General features: G+C 39.1%; 2 protein-coding genes across 2 annotated transcripts in view; one reads left to right on the top strand and one right to left on the bottom strand.

Annotated features, from left to right (window-relative positions):
* The window catches only part of suco (SUN domain containing ossification factor), a 39,032-nt gene extending 24,769 nt beyond the window's left edge, over positions 1-14,263 (bottom strand). The window contains 1 exon segment of the mRNA XM_043220241.1: positions 13,981-14,263. Within this exon segment, the coding sequence (XP_043076176.1) occupies positions 13,981-14,033 (53 nt within the window). The 5' untranslated portion in view covers positions 14,034-14,263.
* A 1,487-nt stretch (positions 14,264-15,750) lies between these two features.
* Positions 15,751-20,094, top strand: tmed5 (transmembrane p24 trafficking protein 5). The gene is made up of 4 exons (XM_043220260.1): positions 15,751-16,049; positions 16,727-16,824; positions 16,916-17,096; positions 19,260-20,094. The coding sequence occupies exons 1-4, from the start codon at positions 15,870-15,872 to the stop codon at positions 19,476-19,478; spliced, it is 678 nt and encodes a 225-aa protein (XP_043076195.1). The 5' UTR covers positions 15,751-15,869; the 3' UTR covers positions 19,479-20,094.
* Positions 20,095-20,569: the final 475 nt, after the last annotated feature.

The following is a 20,569-nucleotide window of genomic DNA, read 5'->3' as shown; positions in this document are numbered from 1 at the left end:
AGTTCATGGCCGTAGACTTGAAAGTGAAGGTTGATCTGTTGGGTTACGTCCCAATCACCTTACTTTGTCAAGGAGAAACACTCAATCTGAGGTGCAATGCAAACGATCAATATATCACCACTCAGCAGTCACTGTGGATGATCTTAGCAGGTTTGTACAAATAACTGAGGTAAATGGCACCGCAGTTCATAACAAAAAGTTTGCACCAGGACACAAAACGTCTGATGGGACACCAGACAATAAATAATGGCATTCAGTTAGCTGGTGCTCCATTTGATGTGACAGATCGCTTCGTTTTTGTGGTGGTGCTCATTCTCTAAACCTGTCTGGTTGAGTAGGTTTAGGAAAGCCAGGCGCCCAGCAAAATCCCCCAAACATTTCCTGTTAGCTTTAGCCCTACTCTGCATACCAGAACAGACCAGGAGCCACAACTGTACAACAATCCTAAACAACAATGCCATTCAACTTCCCATCATCTACCAGGGAATGTCAATAAATGAGCTAAAGCACACTTTTAACGTTCTCTAGATTTCATTAAAGAGAGAGAGAGAGAGAGAATATTTATGCTACGCTAGAACTGACTAGTCAAATACAAGAGAAACTGAGAGCACCTGGACTTACCGATGAATGCTCATGCAAAAGCTGCGGTTCCTATTTATGGTTGATTGAAGTGGCATGTTGTTTATACAGCCACTATTTACCAAAGATAAAAGGGCTCATATATCCATCTAACAAGGTTATAAAACTCAGATTAGGCAAATTAAGTAAGAGGAAAACTTGTCTCTTGTATACAAGCGCACATTAGGAAAGGGTTTGACCAGAAACCTACTGTCCTAAACCAGCATTTGCTCCAAACTGACGCTTGAACCCAGACTGTTAATTACTTTGCAATATTCAGATATTAATATACCAGCGTCAATTCAGCGCAGTATCTTTTCCTGGCAAATGCATTGGCGATCTTTTTCAGGAGCGCAATTTTCGCACGCTAGAGTAAACAGCACAGAGCTGGCAAAGAACACCTGTGGTGAACTAAGGCAAATAAGTGATTGTGGAAAATATCTTTTGGCTATTCAGAGGCGTGTCGCCTTAAATCCCGATGACGCATGAAGTGAAGAAATAGTTAACGAGAACTACTTGATCCTGCATGAACAAAAGGCAAACATCATTAAGTGAGTTTTTAAATGAAAACTTCCTGCGTGCTGTGGGGTATTTGTCACCGCTCTCGGGGAGGGAGTGGCTATGAACTGATGCTGTTGTATACCGTGGCTAACGTGTGAACAGGGCTTTATTAATAACACCGTGTCTTCAGGCCAATAATAATTTCAATGGGTCTAAAATTAGGCGACGAGAGATGGTCTCAAGACGCATCTTGTGATTTTCGGTCTGGGTGAATTATTGAATACTGCTTGATAAATGAGATGTAGAATGCAAAAGCATTTTAAATGTGACATTTTGAAACCTCCTCTGGGGTCCCACACCAGCAAACCAAATTAGCACCCATCTGATAATGTGAATAACTCCACATTGACATTACAACTGACAAAACAAAAAAACATTAGGAATGCGAGATGATACCAGTAAGCGATTATTTCCAAGCGCTGATATCTAATTAGATAACCAATATAGAAATCCTATACAATTTTTTTTTTCAAAATAATTTAAAAATAACAAAAACAAAGCAAAAAGTAGCTTTAAAGGCTTCAATGATTTTTATAAAAAAAAAAAAAAAAAAAAAAAAAAAAACACACAGTATTATTTAAACCCAGTATTAACCAATATATTATACTATAATATCATTTTGAAAAAAGCCTATTTTATGTGTATTGCTTCCACATATCAATAATGGCTATGTGACCGATTTATGACCGGTGACCTCATCCGATCACATCACTAGGTGGGTTTCAAAGGTTATTTTTCCATGCACACACACACACACACACACACACACACCATTTTGAATGGGCAAATACTTGATGAGGAAGAGAAATCCATATCTCTTGGTTTTGCATTTGCTGAATGGACTTTGCCTTGCCTATGTGGCACAGGAACGAAACATCTGGCACATTAAAAGAAAAAAAAAAAAAAAAAAAGAAGTATAAACAGCATCTGGTTCGCAGAGTGAAAACAGGGTGACTGGACACTACATGTCAATACAAATGCAAATTCTTGCAGTGTGCCCTCACACATAAAATCCACAAGCACATACTCCTAAAACCAGATTGCAAGGAGACTAATAATATCAGACATGGTGAGCCAGCAGGACAGTAAGAGTCAGATATTTCTTCAAACATTAACAACACAGTCTCTTATAAATGCTGGGGGATGGTCTGAATGATGGTAAACGGTGAAATGATAAATAATAAATGAGCGGAGGCAAGAGAAAACAGAGATTCAACAGATTCAGATGTGCACAGAGCAACGTGGCCGGGGGAGGAACAGAAGTGCAGGCTTGCGGGGCACGCAGCCAGAGCTCTCCCAAAAAGTAGGCCAATGCTGTGGCTAGACGAAAGCATTCTGCCACAGAGCAAACGCCAGAGCGGAAGAAGCCTGAGCCCTCTTGAGCTCACAGGGCTGGAAGTGAAGTCACTGAAAGTCTGAGGATTAAACCCCGTGCATCATAACGTAATCTCTCCCCTTCTCACCCAACATGTCGAGAACAGAATGAAGCTGAATGTAATGAAGTCATGAGTCAGGCTATCAATCTACAGGCGCTGTGACACATGTGCTGCTATTAAAATCCCAGAGGCTTTGGAGGCGCTTGTTTAAGGTGATGATAAACTTCACTGAAGGGACTATGTTGGAGGTATATTTATTAATTCTGCCTGAAATAGTAAGTCAATGACCATTTTGATGTTATGGGAGCTAAACAATAAATGGCTGATATTATTTAAACAATTAATAATATACATTATAAAAATCAAACTTATTTGATTTAGCTTAAAGAAGGTTGACCTGAAAAGTTCAACATGATGGGATTAAAATGTCCTTTGTCTTTAGAGTCTTACAAGCTCTTGGTGCATCTGTGAAGTTTCAAAGACTAAACTCTCAAAAACAGATATTCCTCATAAAAAGTTAGGACTTGTACACATCTCCCCAAAACGTCTCGTTTAAAAAACGTTTTCATAGCGTCGCCCAAATGGGTTGGGCTGTGTTGCTGGAGATGCTGTGTTTCGTTGTGAAAGCGAAAATACTTTCTCTGTGCTTCCAAAAGAGGACACAACTAGAAATCAGTGGTTATTTTACAACACTGTTCCTGAACAGTTCAACACAGATATTAGAGTGTTTTCAGCACATTTACGGAGGACCATTTTCTGAACCTGGGAGATGATGGGGCAAATATAACTGTCTGGCGCTTCTGACTCATTGCCTTTAAGTTACATTTTCTTATTAAAATAATCCGCTACTTACTATTTAAACGTGAGTTTTGAGCAGTGAACAGTTGACGCTTGTCATTTCTCTGCTCACAAAAGCAGACATGATACTTGATGTTTACAAGGCACGATGCAATGCGCCGCATAAAAAGACAGTACTAAGTCATGATAATCAGTAATTATTTCTCCAGTGGATGCAACAAATGCCTTGTTTGTAATGTGTTTTATTATTTTGGTGTTATAGTGCCAGGATGCGACATCATAAAGGGGCATAACATTTTTTTTTATGCTTTAACATTTTGTATTTTGCTTGTGATATTCAGCCAATCACAACGCACAGGATAGTTGACCAATCGGAACACACCTCAATTTAGAACGATGAGCTTTGCACAAAAAAATACCATTGTGGAGGGCGGGGCTTAGAGGAGAAACAGTAATGTACAGTATGTGGAAAATAATGTGTTTTTTGAAACTTAAACCACAAACACATTTCATTACACCAAATAACATTCATATGACCCCTAAAACATTTAAATATGCATACAGATGTTTCTATTCACGACAACCTGTAGATAGATAGATATATATATATATATCTACAGGTTGTCGTGAATAGAAACATCTGTATGCATATTTAAATATTTTTATATATATATATATATATATATATATATATATATATATATATATATATATATATATATATATATATATATATATATATATATATATATATAAAATTAAAAAGTTAAGAACCACTGCTTTAAATGCTAAAAAATGTGCAGTATTATGAACATGGAGAACTAAAAATATAATATCTACCAATACTGAGCAATTATGGCTGGAATTATCAGACAATAACCCATAAGATGTATTTTCTGTCACACTGGAAACAGAAAATCTCCAGACATACTCTTCCCTGAAGACAGGGACATGACATTGGCCGCATATAATGACCACCCGCGGACTGTTGCTGGAGAGTGCCATTCATTAAATTGAGAAGCACAATAAATGAAATAACGGCTGAAGTTTCTAGCAGCCAGAGTGAATCATAAGTTTTAGGCATTCATGCAGCTAATGCGACCTGACCGGTGCAGCAGACACGTCACAGAGCACAGGCTTATTCAGGCGCGGATAAAAACACTAGCGCTGGATCTCATCATGCATGTAGAGTCACCGCAGCATCACATCTTCCAGTCACATGACTTCAACTATTCACAACAAGGAGCTCGGCTTCAGATGAATAACAAATCAAAACCATAAAACGGTTTAGTCCAACTCAAAACACCAAAAATACAAAACACAAAATAGATGATTTCAGTAGCGTACTTCAGAACGTTAAAACCATTGATTGAAATTAAAAGCCTGACTGACTTAACAGGGCAGCTGAGTCAGCACAGCAGAATCAGTGAACTATGTTTATCCGAGATTGGGCAGGGTTTCTGTGCTTTGTTGCAAAGCATATAGGTTTTCATGCTAGCCTTGTTTCCTATAGGATGAACCATTAGTCGATGCCAGAAATATGTTGCGACAACACAAGAGCACAGTATCTAAATCCCATCTGCAAATGAGATTTAAGCCCAACAACAATGGCATGACAAGAAACCTGACCATCATGCCTTTCCGCATTTAGGTGAAGAGTTATTCTTTTCCTTATTTGCTTACTTCAAAAAAATAAACAAGCATTTTTTTTTATAGAAACGAACATATTCCCAAAGCACTTTGACATTAAACAAAAGATATTTAACCAATGTCATTTAACCATTGTCCTTTCTCTTGAATATCAAATGTCTATTTTTGTTCTGCCACATCCTTTATCAGCACACAGGATCTGATCTGCGTTTCATAACTCAGCTCAACAGAAACTCAACACTACAGCTCTGCATGTTGACATAAGACTTACTATAGTCATACAGACTACAGAAATGTGACTTTGTGATCAGACAATATGGTCCGGTCCCAAATGGGACACTTGCAGTGAAGGACTTGATAAACAAAAAAAATATATATTTAACATGACACCACAAAACATAAAAGTCCAGGTTTTAGTCATTGCACTCACTGCTGTTTATTACATGTACATATATACAGCGTTGCATATTTTTTCATATGCTTTCTCAAAGCTAGTAAGCAACTGATGGTCACTGATGATGCACTTAATTTTAAACCTTTCCTCTATATCCTGGTTTAATGCAACCACGTATTGACAGAAGCTTACTGAACATATTCTGCACACTGTAAGCAGCGTACTGGGTGTGGAGCGCAAGGTCTACATGTTTACAGTGAACACAAATACAATTAAACATTTAATTGAGCAGACCAACATTTTAATCGAAGTATGAATGTTACAACTCTTAGGCAGTCAATTTATTTTTTAAAAAAAATGACTCGGAAAGACTCCAAAGAGCATTACGTGTTAGCTGCAGGATTTAGAAACGACTATTAGGAAAGAAAACAGAAGGCTGCAAGCAGGATCCAGCAGCTTTAGGGAATGCTGGGACTGGGGAAGATGATCAGGCAGAAGAAAAGTGTCCGAGGTAATGAAACAGGATGTGACTTTACACTTTAAATGCTGTCCACTACAACCAACAGCTTGCCAAACCAATATAAAAGGCATTAAACATTTAGATCACTTAAAGACTGAGCAACAACCGGTCCACTTAGCATGTATTCTTTACATGAACACATGACACTAGGCACTCGCTTTGTCTTTTTATGACCTCTCAGAGGGTCTCTAGAATTCATATTTTTGATGCCCATTTCCTTATTGAACTGTAAAGGGTGTATAAATGTAAACGTACACGTTTAACGCCTGCAAATCATCACGGGCTTGTTTGTCTGCTTCCTTTACGGTTGGTACAAAATGTCCTAGTGCACAATCTGAGGAGGGGGTGGAGAATGCCTGTATGTGTAGGATAGAAAGAAACTGACAATGTGCCCTGCGCTTGACGGAGAGGGGGATGGGCTATAGGAAGACAACCACAACCACAGCTATAAACCTGGAAGCAGCCAGAGCAGTGTTTTTCTATTCTGTTCTTCGAGACCCACTGCTCTGCACATCTTGCATGTCTCCCTAATCTGACACGGTGCATGGAGCTCTTTACTAATGAGCTGATGATCTGAATCAGGTATGTAAATTAGAGAGACATGCAATACGTGCAGAGCTGTGGGTCTCCAGGAATAAGTCTGAAAACCACTGAGCTAGACTGATGAAAAACAAGGCTGAGACGGAGGCTCAGTCCACTGCGTCCATCCAAATTTTTGTACTGCTTTATACCTAGCTTGTGTTGCATACATGTTTAAAAAAAAAAAAAAAGTCCCACCGACCATATGCCATTTACAAATATTGCATATAATATTTGCTTTGCCAGAACTCTGTTGCTGTTTGGTCTCTTGCAGAGGACTTTAAGCAAGCAAAATATCTCTCTTCATACACCAAACGCTAAAGTACCCCACAAATCCTTCTCAAATCAGGAAACCTAAATTTAAATTTTTGTTTCATTGCTTCTGCTTACCAAAAATACCCTGTTCTAATCTCTCTTCCTATCATTTAATTATAGAGCAGGTGCTGGGTTTTTATTCAGAGAAGAGAAGGAAACGTTGGTATTAAAGTTGATATGGCTCCAGGGATGATTTGGGGACAGCCTCTGTCTGGCTCGGTGCTCTCGTCCGCTTGTTTCCCAAGCGACGAGTTCAGGCGTTCCCCTACGCTTGACAGGACCTAATCTAACTGCTTACACAGGCAGAGAGACAGAACGGAGAGATACAAAGACTGTGAGAGAAGACACAATAATGGACCCATCAAGCTCTAGAAAAAGAAAACCAAATGAGTGAAGGCGGAATAAAAGAGAGCCAGTCTGAGCGCCAGCAAAATGTGTTTGTCCAACGTCCTTGAAAACAGTTTAATTAAACATAACCTAATTTTCCTTCTCCGCCTCTTCAGCCAAAGATTTAAAGTACGTTAAAGCATTGGATACAGGATTATTTAGTTCAATTCTAATTAAGAGTGTCTGTCCTGACATTTCTCACCAATGAATCACTAAAATCTGTATTACATTACACACATTTCTCACAATGCACAGTGTCGTCTTTGCCAGCTAGAATACAACGAATACCAAAAATATTTAGATGCTAGTATTAAAGATACAACACAATCTGTAATGTTTAATACACTGGATGAGACTGCAAAGTGTTTAGTGTTGTCACAGTACCATCATTTCTATATTTGGTACCAATACAAGTGAAAACCAACGGTTCTCTGTAGCAGTATTTACAGATACTAGTCTATATACCGAACTGTAGGCTACATTCTGTGTTTTAGACCGGATTCCAAGAAACCTTCCGCATTTTCTGTGTCATGGACATAATGGGGCCCTACAAGTCAGGAACTGGGTTGACTGGGGACTCGGATCGTACTGAAAAAAATCCTGGTACATTTAAATTTTTTTAGTAATGAGTTGTTACCGAAGTGCCAGGTCTTCTGACAACACTACTCTCCTTAAAATAATGACTGTGAAACAACGACCATGGCGTGTGGGCACCAATAATAAGAAAGGGAAGTGAGAATCGCTCAACAGAAAATAAGCGTGACACCATGAGGTAAAATGGCAAACATATTCATATTATGAATATGAAGCAACTCTATTCATTACTGACACTGAAAGTAAATGAGGTGTAGCTCAATACCAAACTTTATACATAACATAGCAATCTGCGAAAACATAGATAAATAACAAAAATTATAATAAAAATAATAGTGCATACTTAAGAAAAAAAAAATGTGCTCTAACAACTTGTGTAATGTTGGAGACACGCTAAATAAAGGCGTTTACAGAACAAACGGAAAAGAGGAATATCATTCATAAACACTAGGCATACAGTTTATTCATTTATCTCTAGTTACAAGAGAATAGAGGGCAATAACAAATAACAATAACAATAACAAATTAGGCTCATCAATAAATTTGTTATACAGCTCATGTGGTCACAATTCATCATGAATGGATCCTGCATGATTAAGCAAGCAGAACCTATGGCACAACTCAAACAGGAAGCTGGTCCTTAAAACAGCTGAACTCCAAGGACTGACATGCTGTGACACCGAGTTTTCTTCTGAGAAACCAGAAAATGCTGTTCCAGTAAAAAAAAAAAAAAAAACAGATGACCAAGACAAAAAAGTGCCTTCTTCACAACCAAATCCAAAAAGGACAACCTTTTTTTTCCCTGAAAAAAAAAAAAAAAAAAAAAAACAACGCCTTTGACACAGGACGGGAACTTTGGCCTTGCATACCTCTCGTACTCACCAACCCCCATCCTATCAGCCTGAGGTATGCTCAGAGTCATCCTTTCTCCCCCTGAGTCAGGCTGTCAGCACACAGATATTTCTTACCCATCCACATGCTAAAAACAGTTAGGCTTGTATGACGACTAAGGCCCGAAGACAAGACCACTGTTACAGCCCTCATGGGATAGTCTTATGTAAGAGGCGGCACAAATGGCTTTTATGCTCGCACATGCATAGAAACACAAGCCTCACTGAAAGCATGACTGCCCGGTTGTCTGTGCACGAGGAAATGAGGCCCCTCACAAAGCAAACTCACCGAAAGCTTCGAAACAGCCTACAGTAGTGCATTAGGGATCAGAATAATCAGAGACTTTGGGCTGGACTCTCTTGGCCAATGAGAAATCAACTAATAAATCAACCGAGAATTCCCAATCAACCACCTAGCAACCACACAGAACAACCTAGTAACCACAAATGGGTCTTATTTACTAAGTGTGCATATGCACATAATTTTGCACAAGAAATCTGTGTGAATTCACTAATAACTTACTGAAATGTATTCTAAATTGACAACAACAAAAAAAAAAAGTTAAAGAACAGCTAAAACGCCACTTTTATATCATTTATGTCATTTTATATATATTTTTTGTATACAGTGAAAGATTAAGAGAGATGCCTTTTTAGCTATCAGGTTTCTATGAACAATGCAGATATGCATATGCACGGCTGGCTAATGAGATGTCTGTAATCTGGTTTGTATTAAAGGTGCTTATCGTGTTTGAACTGGTTTTGAAGATGACAAACTTGGCACCGCTTGTGGATCTTGCGGCACGTCCCTCACACGAAAGTGACTCACGTCTGCTGAGAATGACGAAAGGATGTTAAGGAAAGTGTAGAAAGCCCTTACATGGAGATCGAGCACACGGTCACTCTTTTTAAGACACTCTGAATGCTGAATTCTGAAGACAAGCCACATTAGCCCAAAATCAAGGCTCTTTCATGGATTATGCAGTCATTTATTTCAAGTAGAAAAGATGCCGGACTTCTCTCTGGCGACGCATGCAGGACGCCAAACCTTTTTATGTTTCAGACTTTTATTTTAATAACTGAAATTACGAAACAGCAGCCTGAACTGAAAACTGACTATGTAAACCGGAAAGCTCCACACCAAATAATTGTAACAACATGCGCTGCTGAAGTTCTTGCGAGAACAGGCTCTGTCTTCAGGGTACATAATAGAAACCGGTCGGATGAGGAACAAAGCAAAAAGTCATTTTAACTTAAAAACATGTGATAAAAGCAAACATTAAATACGAATGGGTCGCTGATTTCTCGTCCTGCCTACACTCTACGATTATGCATTGTGACTAGCACTAATCAATGAGAGCTACAGCTTCATACAACAGCGGACACTATACCACGACAGACCAGCAAACAAAGCGCAGGGGCTGGCAGGCCAGCTGCCTTCCTAATTCAATCCTTCTTATCTAATACTCCATTATATAACGTCATTGCTTACCACTCAAAGCTCAGACTGAAAGTATTATCCCCCTAAATCATTATCAGCCTCATCCTGCTATATGTGCCACACAGATCCAGCTGCAACAATGGGAAGCGGTTTGAAGGTATAGGCTAAACCATCACATCGGTTTCAAAATTATTAGCGAGGGCACGCATTGCACTTTGTCATCACGCAATCGGTGATAAAATGAACAACTCCTACGCGTTTACTGCGTTTCCCTTCTCTACAAAACCTGCAACATGCAGAGCGGCTAGAGCCGAGATGTCAGACATAAAACACTACACGTCACCCTATGCGTGTTCACTTTAGTGAGCAAATGCATTATTTTTATTATAAGAATATTATGACAACACGTTACGAACGCAGCAATATAAAACCAATTTTCTGGCTGCTAATAATTACTGTAATAAAGATTTTGTAAAGGACTTAAAGACTTTTAAAAGGAACATTATGATGACCAATGTAGAAGTAAAAGCAGAAGAAATGATCACTCACATACAATTTTGATTAAAGGGTTAGTTCGCCAAAAATAATAAAAGTAATGAAAATGTTTTTAAAGGCTTGTCAGAAACTAAACGATGCTGGCCATGCCACGTGACCATGATTGGGTTTGCTTCATCTATTTTTAGCTTTATCTTTACATCCGCCGATTGCTTAATTCAAGCAGAAACTTTTTTTCTGCAAATATCCCAAAAGACGATGCAAAACGCGAGCTGTTTGGTGTTTTTGTCGAGGGGAGCAAACCGATGCTTAGCCTTCAAACTTAGCTTTCGAAAACATGTCATCATCGCAGCGCTCGATTACAGTCGACACGGAGAGCGAGCTGAAATGTCAGCCCACACTGACAGGCTGAGAAGAGCGAACACAAAGGTTCCCTACAGAGGGGAGGTTAACATGAAATATGCTGACATACCCATGTTTTAAATTAATGAATTACTCAATGACTGAAAACCATGCAAACATAGAAATCCGAAGTAACAGTGGAGGATTTTCCTCTGTTTTATCATCACTGCGGACTGTGTACTCAGCTATATAGGGAACACGGGGCCCCTCCCCTTATGGCTACGCTATGGCGTCCACAAAAGGGGCCAAGGAGGGTTTGTCTCACCCAGACGAATTGCATAACAGCACAATTATTCTTTGTATAGTCTCAATGCCAAGTGAGAAAATGGACCTAGTGAACAGGGGGTGTTTCCAAGGCAACCTGAAGCCCACCCCCAAGACCCAAGGTGGGTGGTGGGCAGTTTAGAGTGGGACGCACTTAGGTCAAATTTTTTACCCTCTCTGGGGGACGATGGGTCACGACTAGTAATGAACAAGCCAATTAGTACAGCTAATCATTCTAAACAATAAGTTTTTTTAATTCACCCCCACTTAAATCACTGCAGCTCGCATGGACCTGAACAACGTAGAGCATTTAAAGAAGTTGCAGAAAGTTCAACTTAACGAGCATCCATAATAATTCTGAGAAAGAGGACAGCGCTTTGAGCGTTACGAGAAATTCAAGGCTTGCATACGAGCCTGTGCGTTTTGCTGCTGGAGGCGTGGAGGAAGATGTCACAGCAGTATGTTACATTCTCAGCTATTATAAGCACGGAAGAAGGAAACGGACAGGAGGAGAAAAAGAAAGAATAAGGAAAAGAGGAGAAGAGCCTGTGTGGGTCTGATTGTGTGCCAAAGCAGCGCCGTGTCTTTTCCATAAATGCATGCCCGGCGTTTCTCTCTCTATTTGAACTTTATTCCCTCTAAACACTTTCTGATTTTTTTTTTTTTTTACTGCTCATTAGCAGCGAGCACTGAATATGATCACTAATGAGGCAACAAAGATAGAAGCAGACTAAAGATCAAGAAGGCTGCAGATCAAAATCATCCACTAAAACGGAGTGAACTTTCAAATATTTGTTGGTAGCCGACTCTACGGTGCTCGCCCGGTCATAAACGCATATATGACCATTCAAATATGAGAACACATGGCACGCAGTTTGAATACAGCAAATCTGATCGATCTTAAACCAGACGTTTTGCTGCAAGTTTTCCTAAAAAGGCTGAACACTAGACACAGTAATCATTTCTCACATGACTCAATTATCCTGCTTTTCTAAAACTAGATTTAAAAAACAACAACAACAAAATACTCTGACTATTTTTGTCATTTTGCGACTAAACAAAAGGACCATTCTGCAAAGCCCCAAATGCAGAAAAATGGAAACAATACATTATTTGCCGCCTCTACACGTCGCACATTATCTGAAAATATGACGTCTCAATAATAAAAAAAAAAGAAATACATTGCCTATTCTCTAGAGTGAACTTTTACATTATTTTTTGCAATCTGAAATGAAGTTTTAAGAATTCAAAAAAATAAGAAAGAAAACAGTTCTGGAAGACGTCATATTTAATATTTGAGGCAGACCATTCATGTTACTTTTTAGCGCTGTGCACACTCTATCTGTGCATGTTACTCCAAAGAAAATACATAATCATTCATGTAATTGAATCAACTTCATTTAGTTCTTGCTGTTCTGGCATGTAGTGCTTAATGTTTGCGTGCTGTTTTACGTCCATTTCAAATTCTTTGGTTGCTCTTTACTGAAAGCCACGCAAACATGAAAAAATGAAGTAATAAAAGCTAGCAAAGCATGCCAAATAACAACGACACAGGTATTTATGAGCGGTGCATTTATGCATCTGATGCAATTCTTACGCAACTCACCTATTTTTCCCCCACCTGCCATTAAATATAAAGACATCTACGTTATTTTAAAATAAATCTATTTTTTCCATTCACCTTAACGAGGTAACATAGCTAGAACCAAAAGGGGACATCTTTGTGTCTCACATTTCCAGCACATCACCTCTCATGCAAGCTCTGTGATCAGCGGTTATGAAAAAAGCGGTATAGTTAACATACAGGCCCGTTGTTAAAATCACCGGCCTGACAGAGTGTCCGGCGGCAGGCACAGGGTGTAACTGTGTTTTTGTCTCACACCAGGTCCTGCGACCTGCGTCAGCACCCTGTGTGCTTAGTCAACATATGACCAACCCTAATCCACCACCTGTCCACCGTGGATGCTGCCACATCAGCCTGATATGCACGCATTTGAATGCATTGAACATTTGCAAAGTAACAGTTTGCTACAGTGGTCAGGGCAAATTTAGACTCGAACGGTCCAGCCAACTGGACAGCAGCCTGTTACTTTTAAATACATGCAACCCAAGCGGCTCATGGTCTGAAAGAGCCACTACGAACCTACAAACTAAGCTCGAAAAACTGTCCATAATTCATGATAAGGCCATAAAAAAGTGCTGCCACAAAATGCAACTGTATAATCTGTTGCCAAAGTTTAACAAAACCTGTAAAACAGTGAAAAACACACATAACTCGCTGCTCAAATTGGTAAATGCTCGCATGCAGGATTGGGAAGCCTAACAATACACGGTGGGCTGTCTGTTTTCTGTACATTGTGTACCCTCTTTCCACAATTTACATTCATAGTGGACAGCTGGCGGTCCGGTAATACTTTCAACAGGCTGTCAGCACATTTCTTTACAAGATGCAAGCGACTTCACAATAATGAATGTTATAAAAAAAACAATTCGGCCCATGCTATATGTCAGGAAGCTTAAAACACATCCAACCTGAGGCTATTAAAGGAACGTTAGCATCTAGCACGAAGCTATCGTCAGAAGCACACTGGTAAATGATGTCGTCGTGAAAGTGTTAGTTTGTTTTTTTTCACGGCGTAGCTTGACAGGCAGAGACGTTATGACAGCGTTTCGACGAACAAAACGTTTGGACTCACCAGCACAGGAGAGCTAAAACGGCGCACAGCAACAACACGCGCAGCTTCTTCATTATCTTCCCGCGGGGACCAACATCCTCGCTTTTTTATCTATTCACCTCTAATACCGACGACAGAGGCCAAGACTAGCTGGTGCCGCTAATCGTTCACAACTGTATTAAGGTGAGGGGGTGTGTTCGGCGGTCCAGGACGAACAGTTGGGCTAGTTTCTCTTTCAAACCCCCCCGTCGCGACGCGCTGGCTGCCGGACTGCTTCCCGTCTGCTTATGCTGCTGTTGCTTCGCCTGCCCAGCGCTTACGGCTCCTGCTGCCCCGACCTCAGCCAATAGGAGTCGAGTGTTACTTTGGCCCCGCCCACTCGGCGGGCTCCAGATGAGGTGGAAGTTTAGTCCTAAGAAGCGTCGCGTCACGTAAAAGATAAGAGATTTGAACTCGTTCTAGAACTTTCACAAGAGAGAACATCACAGCTGCCTCTTACACTCACCCCCGTCCGACCCAGTTCCTGTGCTGTTTAAAACATCACGCTCATTCACATTAAATGGTGTCTCGCAGGCACCTAAACGCCTAAAAAATAATATCAGCTTTTCTTTTATTAACTGTATTCTAGGTTTTGAGAAGAACGTGCGCTTAGTGGACTGTTTGCGCACCAACCCTAGAAAGATTCAGACGAAAAACTTTTGGCCCTTCACGTGTGTAGGCCATATGTATATGGGTCAAAGAAAAAGGGTTTTAACCTTTAAAAGAAATGCACTTTTGTTTTTGTTTTTTTGTTTTTTAAGCCACTATCCACTCGCCACTAACAGAGGTTTTGCTAAAAATAATATTTATGTAATCATTTAAAACACAATATTTAGCATGCTTCCTTTTTGTTAACTATATATATATATATATATGTGTGTGTGTGTGTGTGTGTGTGTGTGTGTGTGTGTGTGTATGTGTGTGCAAGAATAAGCATGTAGTTAGAATTTTTACAGAAATATTTTTACTGAAATACTGAATGACAATGTAACATTATTAAATATCACATTTTGACTTATTTGAAACCTTAAGCATTTACAGTGTCTACTTTACTTACGTTTAATGTGTTTTCTGTTGGTATAAAATCCATGTGAATTTCTTTTGATGCTTTTGATCTTAACATCTTTGGCCTATCTATCTATCTATCTATCTATCTATATATATATATATATATATATATATATATATATATATATATATATATATATATATATATATATATGTGTGTGTGTGTGTGTGTGTGTGTGTGTGTGTGTGTTGTGTATATAACATGTGTAAATGCATATTTTATCATACCATCTTGTTATTTGTTTTTATGTGTGTGTGTGTGTGTGTGTGTGTGTGTGTGTGTGTGTAATATATTATAAATATATACCATATTATTACATATTATACACTTATTTTTTTCATTACTCTGCATATTTTTATAAATCGATAAATTATTATTCGCGATTATTATTCGCGATTAATTACGATTAGGTGAAACGATTCTCCACTATTTGTAAAATACCATCGCAGGGCAGAAATTCATTCTGCAGAAGAGACTACATTTCCCACAATGCAGCAGTTCAGGACGTCGCGTTATATGCCAGTGCACGTAGGACGTGCATATAAATATTTAATACATTCTCGTAAAACACGTTCTCCCAAACTGTGTACACTTTTATTCATTTCTTATAAAAAGAGCAAGTGCCCCCGCCTCACAAACGTAGACACGTTGTTAATCATTTAACCACATTTGTACGCTTGTGAGGCGGGGTCCTCAAGTCACAGCGTTCCCAACTCGTTTGGTGAGCTGTCCCGACCAGCCGAGAAGTTTAGAGGAGAACAACTTTCATCGGCGCTTGATAAAGTTGACCAAGTCCAGTAAGATGCGGTGGAGTATGGAGGTGTCGAGAGTGTGTGTGGCGTGTTTGTCGTTGTGTGTTTCTGTCATCAGCGCTTTCTCTCAGTCTCTGGACAGCGACTTTACCTTCACTCTGCCCGCCGGACGCCAAGAGTGCTTCTTCCAGACCATGAAGAAAGACGCTTCGCTGGAGATCGAGTACCAGGTACATCTGGAGATGTCGCTCGGATCTAGCCTGTATGTTGGCGATACTAGATATACCGCAAGATAAATAACCTCACCGTTCTGCTGGACGCTGCCCTCATAGGCGGCGTAGTATCTCTTTAGCTGCAATTAGACAGGAGTCAAGATGACAGGATAAGAAAACCATATAAATAAAGTACTTAAAGTACCACAAAACGTCATGGTAATTTCAAAGATGTTTATTTGTCCATGTTTAAAGTAAGCCAAATGGGTTAAAACGCGTGACATATGAAATACAATACATGAAAAATATGAATACATTTTTTATGCAAGCATTTGAAGTGACTACTTTTTTCTTTACAGCAAAACAGCAAAGAACAATGTAAGTTGTTAAAACGTAAAAACCTAATTTTAGTATTAATATTATTGCATTTGCTCTTGTACAAAAACGTTTTCTTCATAATTAGGCCCTTTTTTTCGCCAATTAGCTGGTTGCAAAACCAACAGCAAAAATTCTCTTTCAAACATGATCTAATGCGAAGTATGCTGCGTTATGAAACTTTGACTCGAAGTTGTGACACGGTACTGAAGTTGGAGAAGTGACACAGTGGAGCTAAAGGTCATTTTTGGAGACGGGAAAGTCCCGAAAGGACAGTGATTCTGTGAGCCGCTTGGGCTGACTGTGTCTGTGTGCCGCAGGTTCTGGACGGAGCCAGTCTAGATGTGGACTTCTACTTACAGTCGCCCGGCGGTCACATCATAGCCACTGACTACAGGAAGTCCGACGGGGTTCATACGTACGTTTTTACCCACGTTCACAATTTAGTCATAAGCACCGAGGTCATTACTTCCTGATTGTGTTTTTCTGTGATTTTTCTATGAACTCAGAGTGGAAACGGACGAGGGAGACTACATGTTCTGTTTTGACAACACGTTCAGTGCGGTTTCTGAAAAAGTAATCTTCTTTGAGTTGATTTTGGACAATATGGGGGACGGCGAGGAATCGGAGGACTGGAAAGCGTACGCGCAGGGAGCAGACCTTCTGGACATGAAGCTGGAGGATATCATGGTATGACACACACGTGCTCGGTACAGCACCGTCCAAACGTTTGTTTGTTTCTGATTGAATGAATGAATGAAAGACAGGAATTCTTCATACTTTTGTTCTGTAAGGATGCATGAAATTGATCAAAAGTTAAAAAAAAAAAAAAAAAAAAGCAGTTGTACTGTATACTTGCTGTGCATAAAAAATACTGAAACAAATGTTAGGCAGCACAGCGGTTTCCGACACTGATAACAGAAATAAATAATGACTGCCGCCATTTAGTAAAATACATGAAAATAGAAAATTGATATTCTAAATGATTGTACATTATTACTCTATTTAAATAAGTGCTATGTAAGAGATTTATTTTTACCAGAAAAAAACTGACCCATACTTTTGAAGTAGTGTAATGTCTTTTAATACTTGCAAATTTGTCATCACGTTTTACGAGGTATTTCGCTAAAAAAAAGACACTTTAATAAATTACATGTAAGAATTTGTAAGCAGTAGTGCTGTCAAATCATTAATTGCAATTAATTGCATCCAAAATAAGTTTTTGTTCACATAATATATATGTACACGTGTGTTTGTGTACTGTCTATATTTATGTATATGTAAATACAAACATACAGTATATATATATATATATATATATCATGTATATCAATTTTTATTTACATTTATATACAGTATATATATATATGTATATATGTGTGTGTGTGTATATATACACATACATATACATATATACACATACATATACATATATACACATACATATACATATATACACACATATATATATACACACACACACGAACAAAATTGCTTCATTGCTTGACAGCATTAGTAAGCAGTAGTGAGAAAACAGCAGGAAACGTATATCTTGTGATTGACTGATCAGAAGGTGTGGTGGCTCTAAACTATTGTTATGGAATGTGGACGAGCAAGATTAACGCTCAGTATGTGAAGGTGTCTCTGACGATCTTGAAAAGCGCTTGCATTGTGGTTAAATCCTCCTTTTGATTCCAAGTAAGTGGAATACTTAACCTCCTATTGGCAGATGTGAGTGTTCGGGCTTGAACACTAAACGGATGGCAGGAGTCGGTCGATCTGTCAGTCAAGGTGACATTAGTTTGAACCGAAGCAATATAGATAACCTGACTACCAGCATGCAGTGCAGCACAGGTGCCGTCAATATGCCCCCGAGCGCTTGTGGAGCGGTCTGAGAGCACAGGATCTGGGACTGCTAAATAAATACTTGCCTGCTGTTCTCGAGAGAAGCGTGTTATAACGTGCTCTATGTTAACAAGCTATTTCAGGAAGCTTTCCGATTAAAATCACATCTGTGCAGGACATGGTGTGTTCCTATTGGGTCAAAGTGTCTACCTGCCATTGTTTCATTGTTCGTGTGGGACTACTTATGTCTCGGCTTTTTTCCCCTCGAATCCTGAAGACATAATAGAGAAAATCGATTAAAAAAAAGACACAATTTCTTCTTTTATCGTCCAAAACACACAAACACTCTCTAAACTAACATAAAGGAACCGTGGGAACATTTCGTATGTTTATACGTTTACGGGTCAAAGACATTTTTAAGGGTCTGCATCAAAAGAAATTCACGTCCATAGAAAGCACTTTAAATGCAAGCAAAATGTCTACTTTTCTACTTGTCTACTAAGGTTTCGGGTTCTTGGAGGATACAATTTTTACAAATTTTGTTACGTTGTCATTGAGCGTGACAATATTTCTGTAAAAGCGTAGGTTCAAAGACTATGCTCGGACACAAAATCCTAAAAAAAAAAAATGACCCTCACTTAATAAGAATAACAAAACAAATGCTGAAAATGTGCTGAAGTGTTGTGAAATCCATTAAGACTGCTTGTTCATGTTTGAAGAATTGATCTTCTAGAATCTAGCAGTAAGTTTTTGGAGCTTCTTCATCTTGCAGAGAGTGACTTAACACGAGCTCCTAAAGCTGAATGGATTGAACACTTCCAGCATGCTATTTTTATTAAGTGAGGGTCATTTAGGATTTTTTTTTTTTTACCCAAGCAGAGAACCTGAAACATTCCAATTTCATGCAACACGACAGACTGAAGTAATGATGCTGGGGAAAACCCAAAATGTCCAAAATAACATTCAGTGTTCAGGCAATATTCCGATTCAGAGTGTGTTTTCCTGCAGGACACCATCAACAGCGTGAAATCCCGCCTGGGAAAGAGTCTCCAGATCCAGACGCTGCTGAGAGCCTTCGAGGCCCGCGACCGCAACCTGCAAGAGAGCAACTACGAGCGGGTCAACCTGTGGTCGTGTACCAACCTTGTCGTCATGGCGATCGTGTCCGGGCTCCAGGTCTACTTGCTGCGCAGCCTCTTCGACGACAAGAGGAAAACCCGCACGTAGCCTCCTCCTCCTCCTCCTCCTCCTCCGCCGCTGCTGACTGAAAGACACAAACACACACCTCTGTCCGTCTCTGTCCCCATCAAGTGTCCTTGGACTGAGAACAGCCGGAGTCTCCTCCACACCTTTTTTTTACGTCTCGAGACAATCATGTTCTACTTGACTAAGCCGATAAAATGAGAGATTGAAGTTGATCTCTAAATCGCTGCTATGTGACAGATCTAACCAGGAATACGAGTTTTAAATCTGTATAGACGATCAAAGGCTATAGTTTTGCCTATTTGTGTGATGTGTAGTTACTGAAATCTTCCAGGCACTGATAAGAATACACTGACTTACTATTTTTGTAACAAGCAGTATTTAGAAATGTCTCCATTTTTAAAGGGTTCGAGGCATACGATGTGCAATTAAAATATGAAAGGCTTTTTGGTGCGTTCACACACCCACACCCGTTCACTTGTTCGTTACGGATCATTTTACCATGTGACGCACCCAACACACAAATACTGTGACCCTTTTTCTTATTAACACTTTTTAACAGTTCACGGCGCTCCTTGTTTTTCGTCCGGGGTCTATTAATTTATTTCAACATGCATTAAAAATGAAATTCATACCTGCAGCGACTTGAATTCACTTCTTCTAGTAGCCCTGATATAATGGAGATAAAAACTTTATTAGTATTGTTATTATTGACTTTAAGTAACTTACTCGCAGCAACTTTTTGTCAACTTTTTGAGTCATAACATCACCAGTGAAAGTGGAAATTAAAAGTGAATTATCTTTAAAATGCCACGTGTCCTTGCAAAATGTAATAATTTTAATTAGTAATAATTCATGATATTTGTGTTAAAAAAAAAAAAAAAAAAAAAAGAATACATTTTCACCTTGAAGAACACATTTTAATGCATAACTTACAATTCAATTTTTTGGATCACACCACATTACATTTTTAGGGTGATTTTTTTTTTTTTTGGTGGTAAAACGGTATGAAATCAAGATGAACACAAAGGGAAACACTGAATTGCATTGAATCAGATTCAAAAGATGAGTATTTTTTAATGACCCTAACCTTGTATTCATGCTATGCCGACTTA

The sequence above is a fragment of the Puntigrus tetrazona genome, chromosome 20, assembly GCF_018831695.1.
Source record: "Puntigrus tetrazona isolate hp1 chromosome 20, ASM1883169v1, whole genome shotgun sequence".
Classification (NCBI taxonomy): domain Eukaryota; kingdom Metazoa; phylum Chordata; class Actinopteri; order Cypriniformes; family Cyprinidae; genus Puntigrus; species Puntigrus tetrazona.
Note: the sequence above shows the minus strand (reverse complement) of the source record. Positions and strands in the feature narration are given on the sequence as shown.

What these genes read in the sequence shown, in the direction of transcription:
- tmed5 (XM_043220260.1), top strand. Translation starts at nt 15,870, where the DNA reads ATGCGGTGGAGTATGGAGGTGTCGAGAGTGTGTGTGGCGTGTTTGTCG. An exon ending in CGCTGGAGATCGAGTACCAG is followed by an intron (nt 16,050 to 16,726) that starts GTACATCTGGAG and finishes TGTGTGCCGCAG; the next exon opens with GTTCTGGACGGAGCCAGTCT. An exon ending in AAGTCCGACGGGGTTCATAC is followed by an intron (nt 16,825 to 16,915) that starts GTACGTTTTTAC and finishes CTATGAACTCAG; the next exon opens with AGTGGAAACGGACGAGGGAG.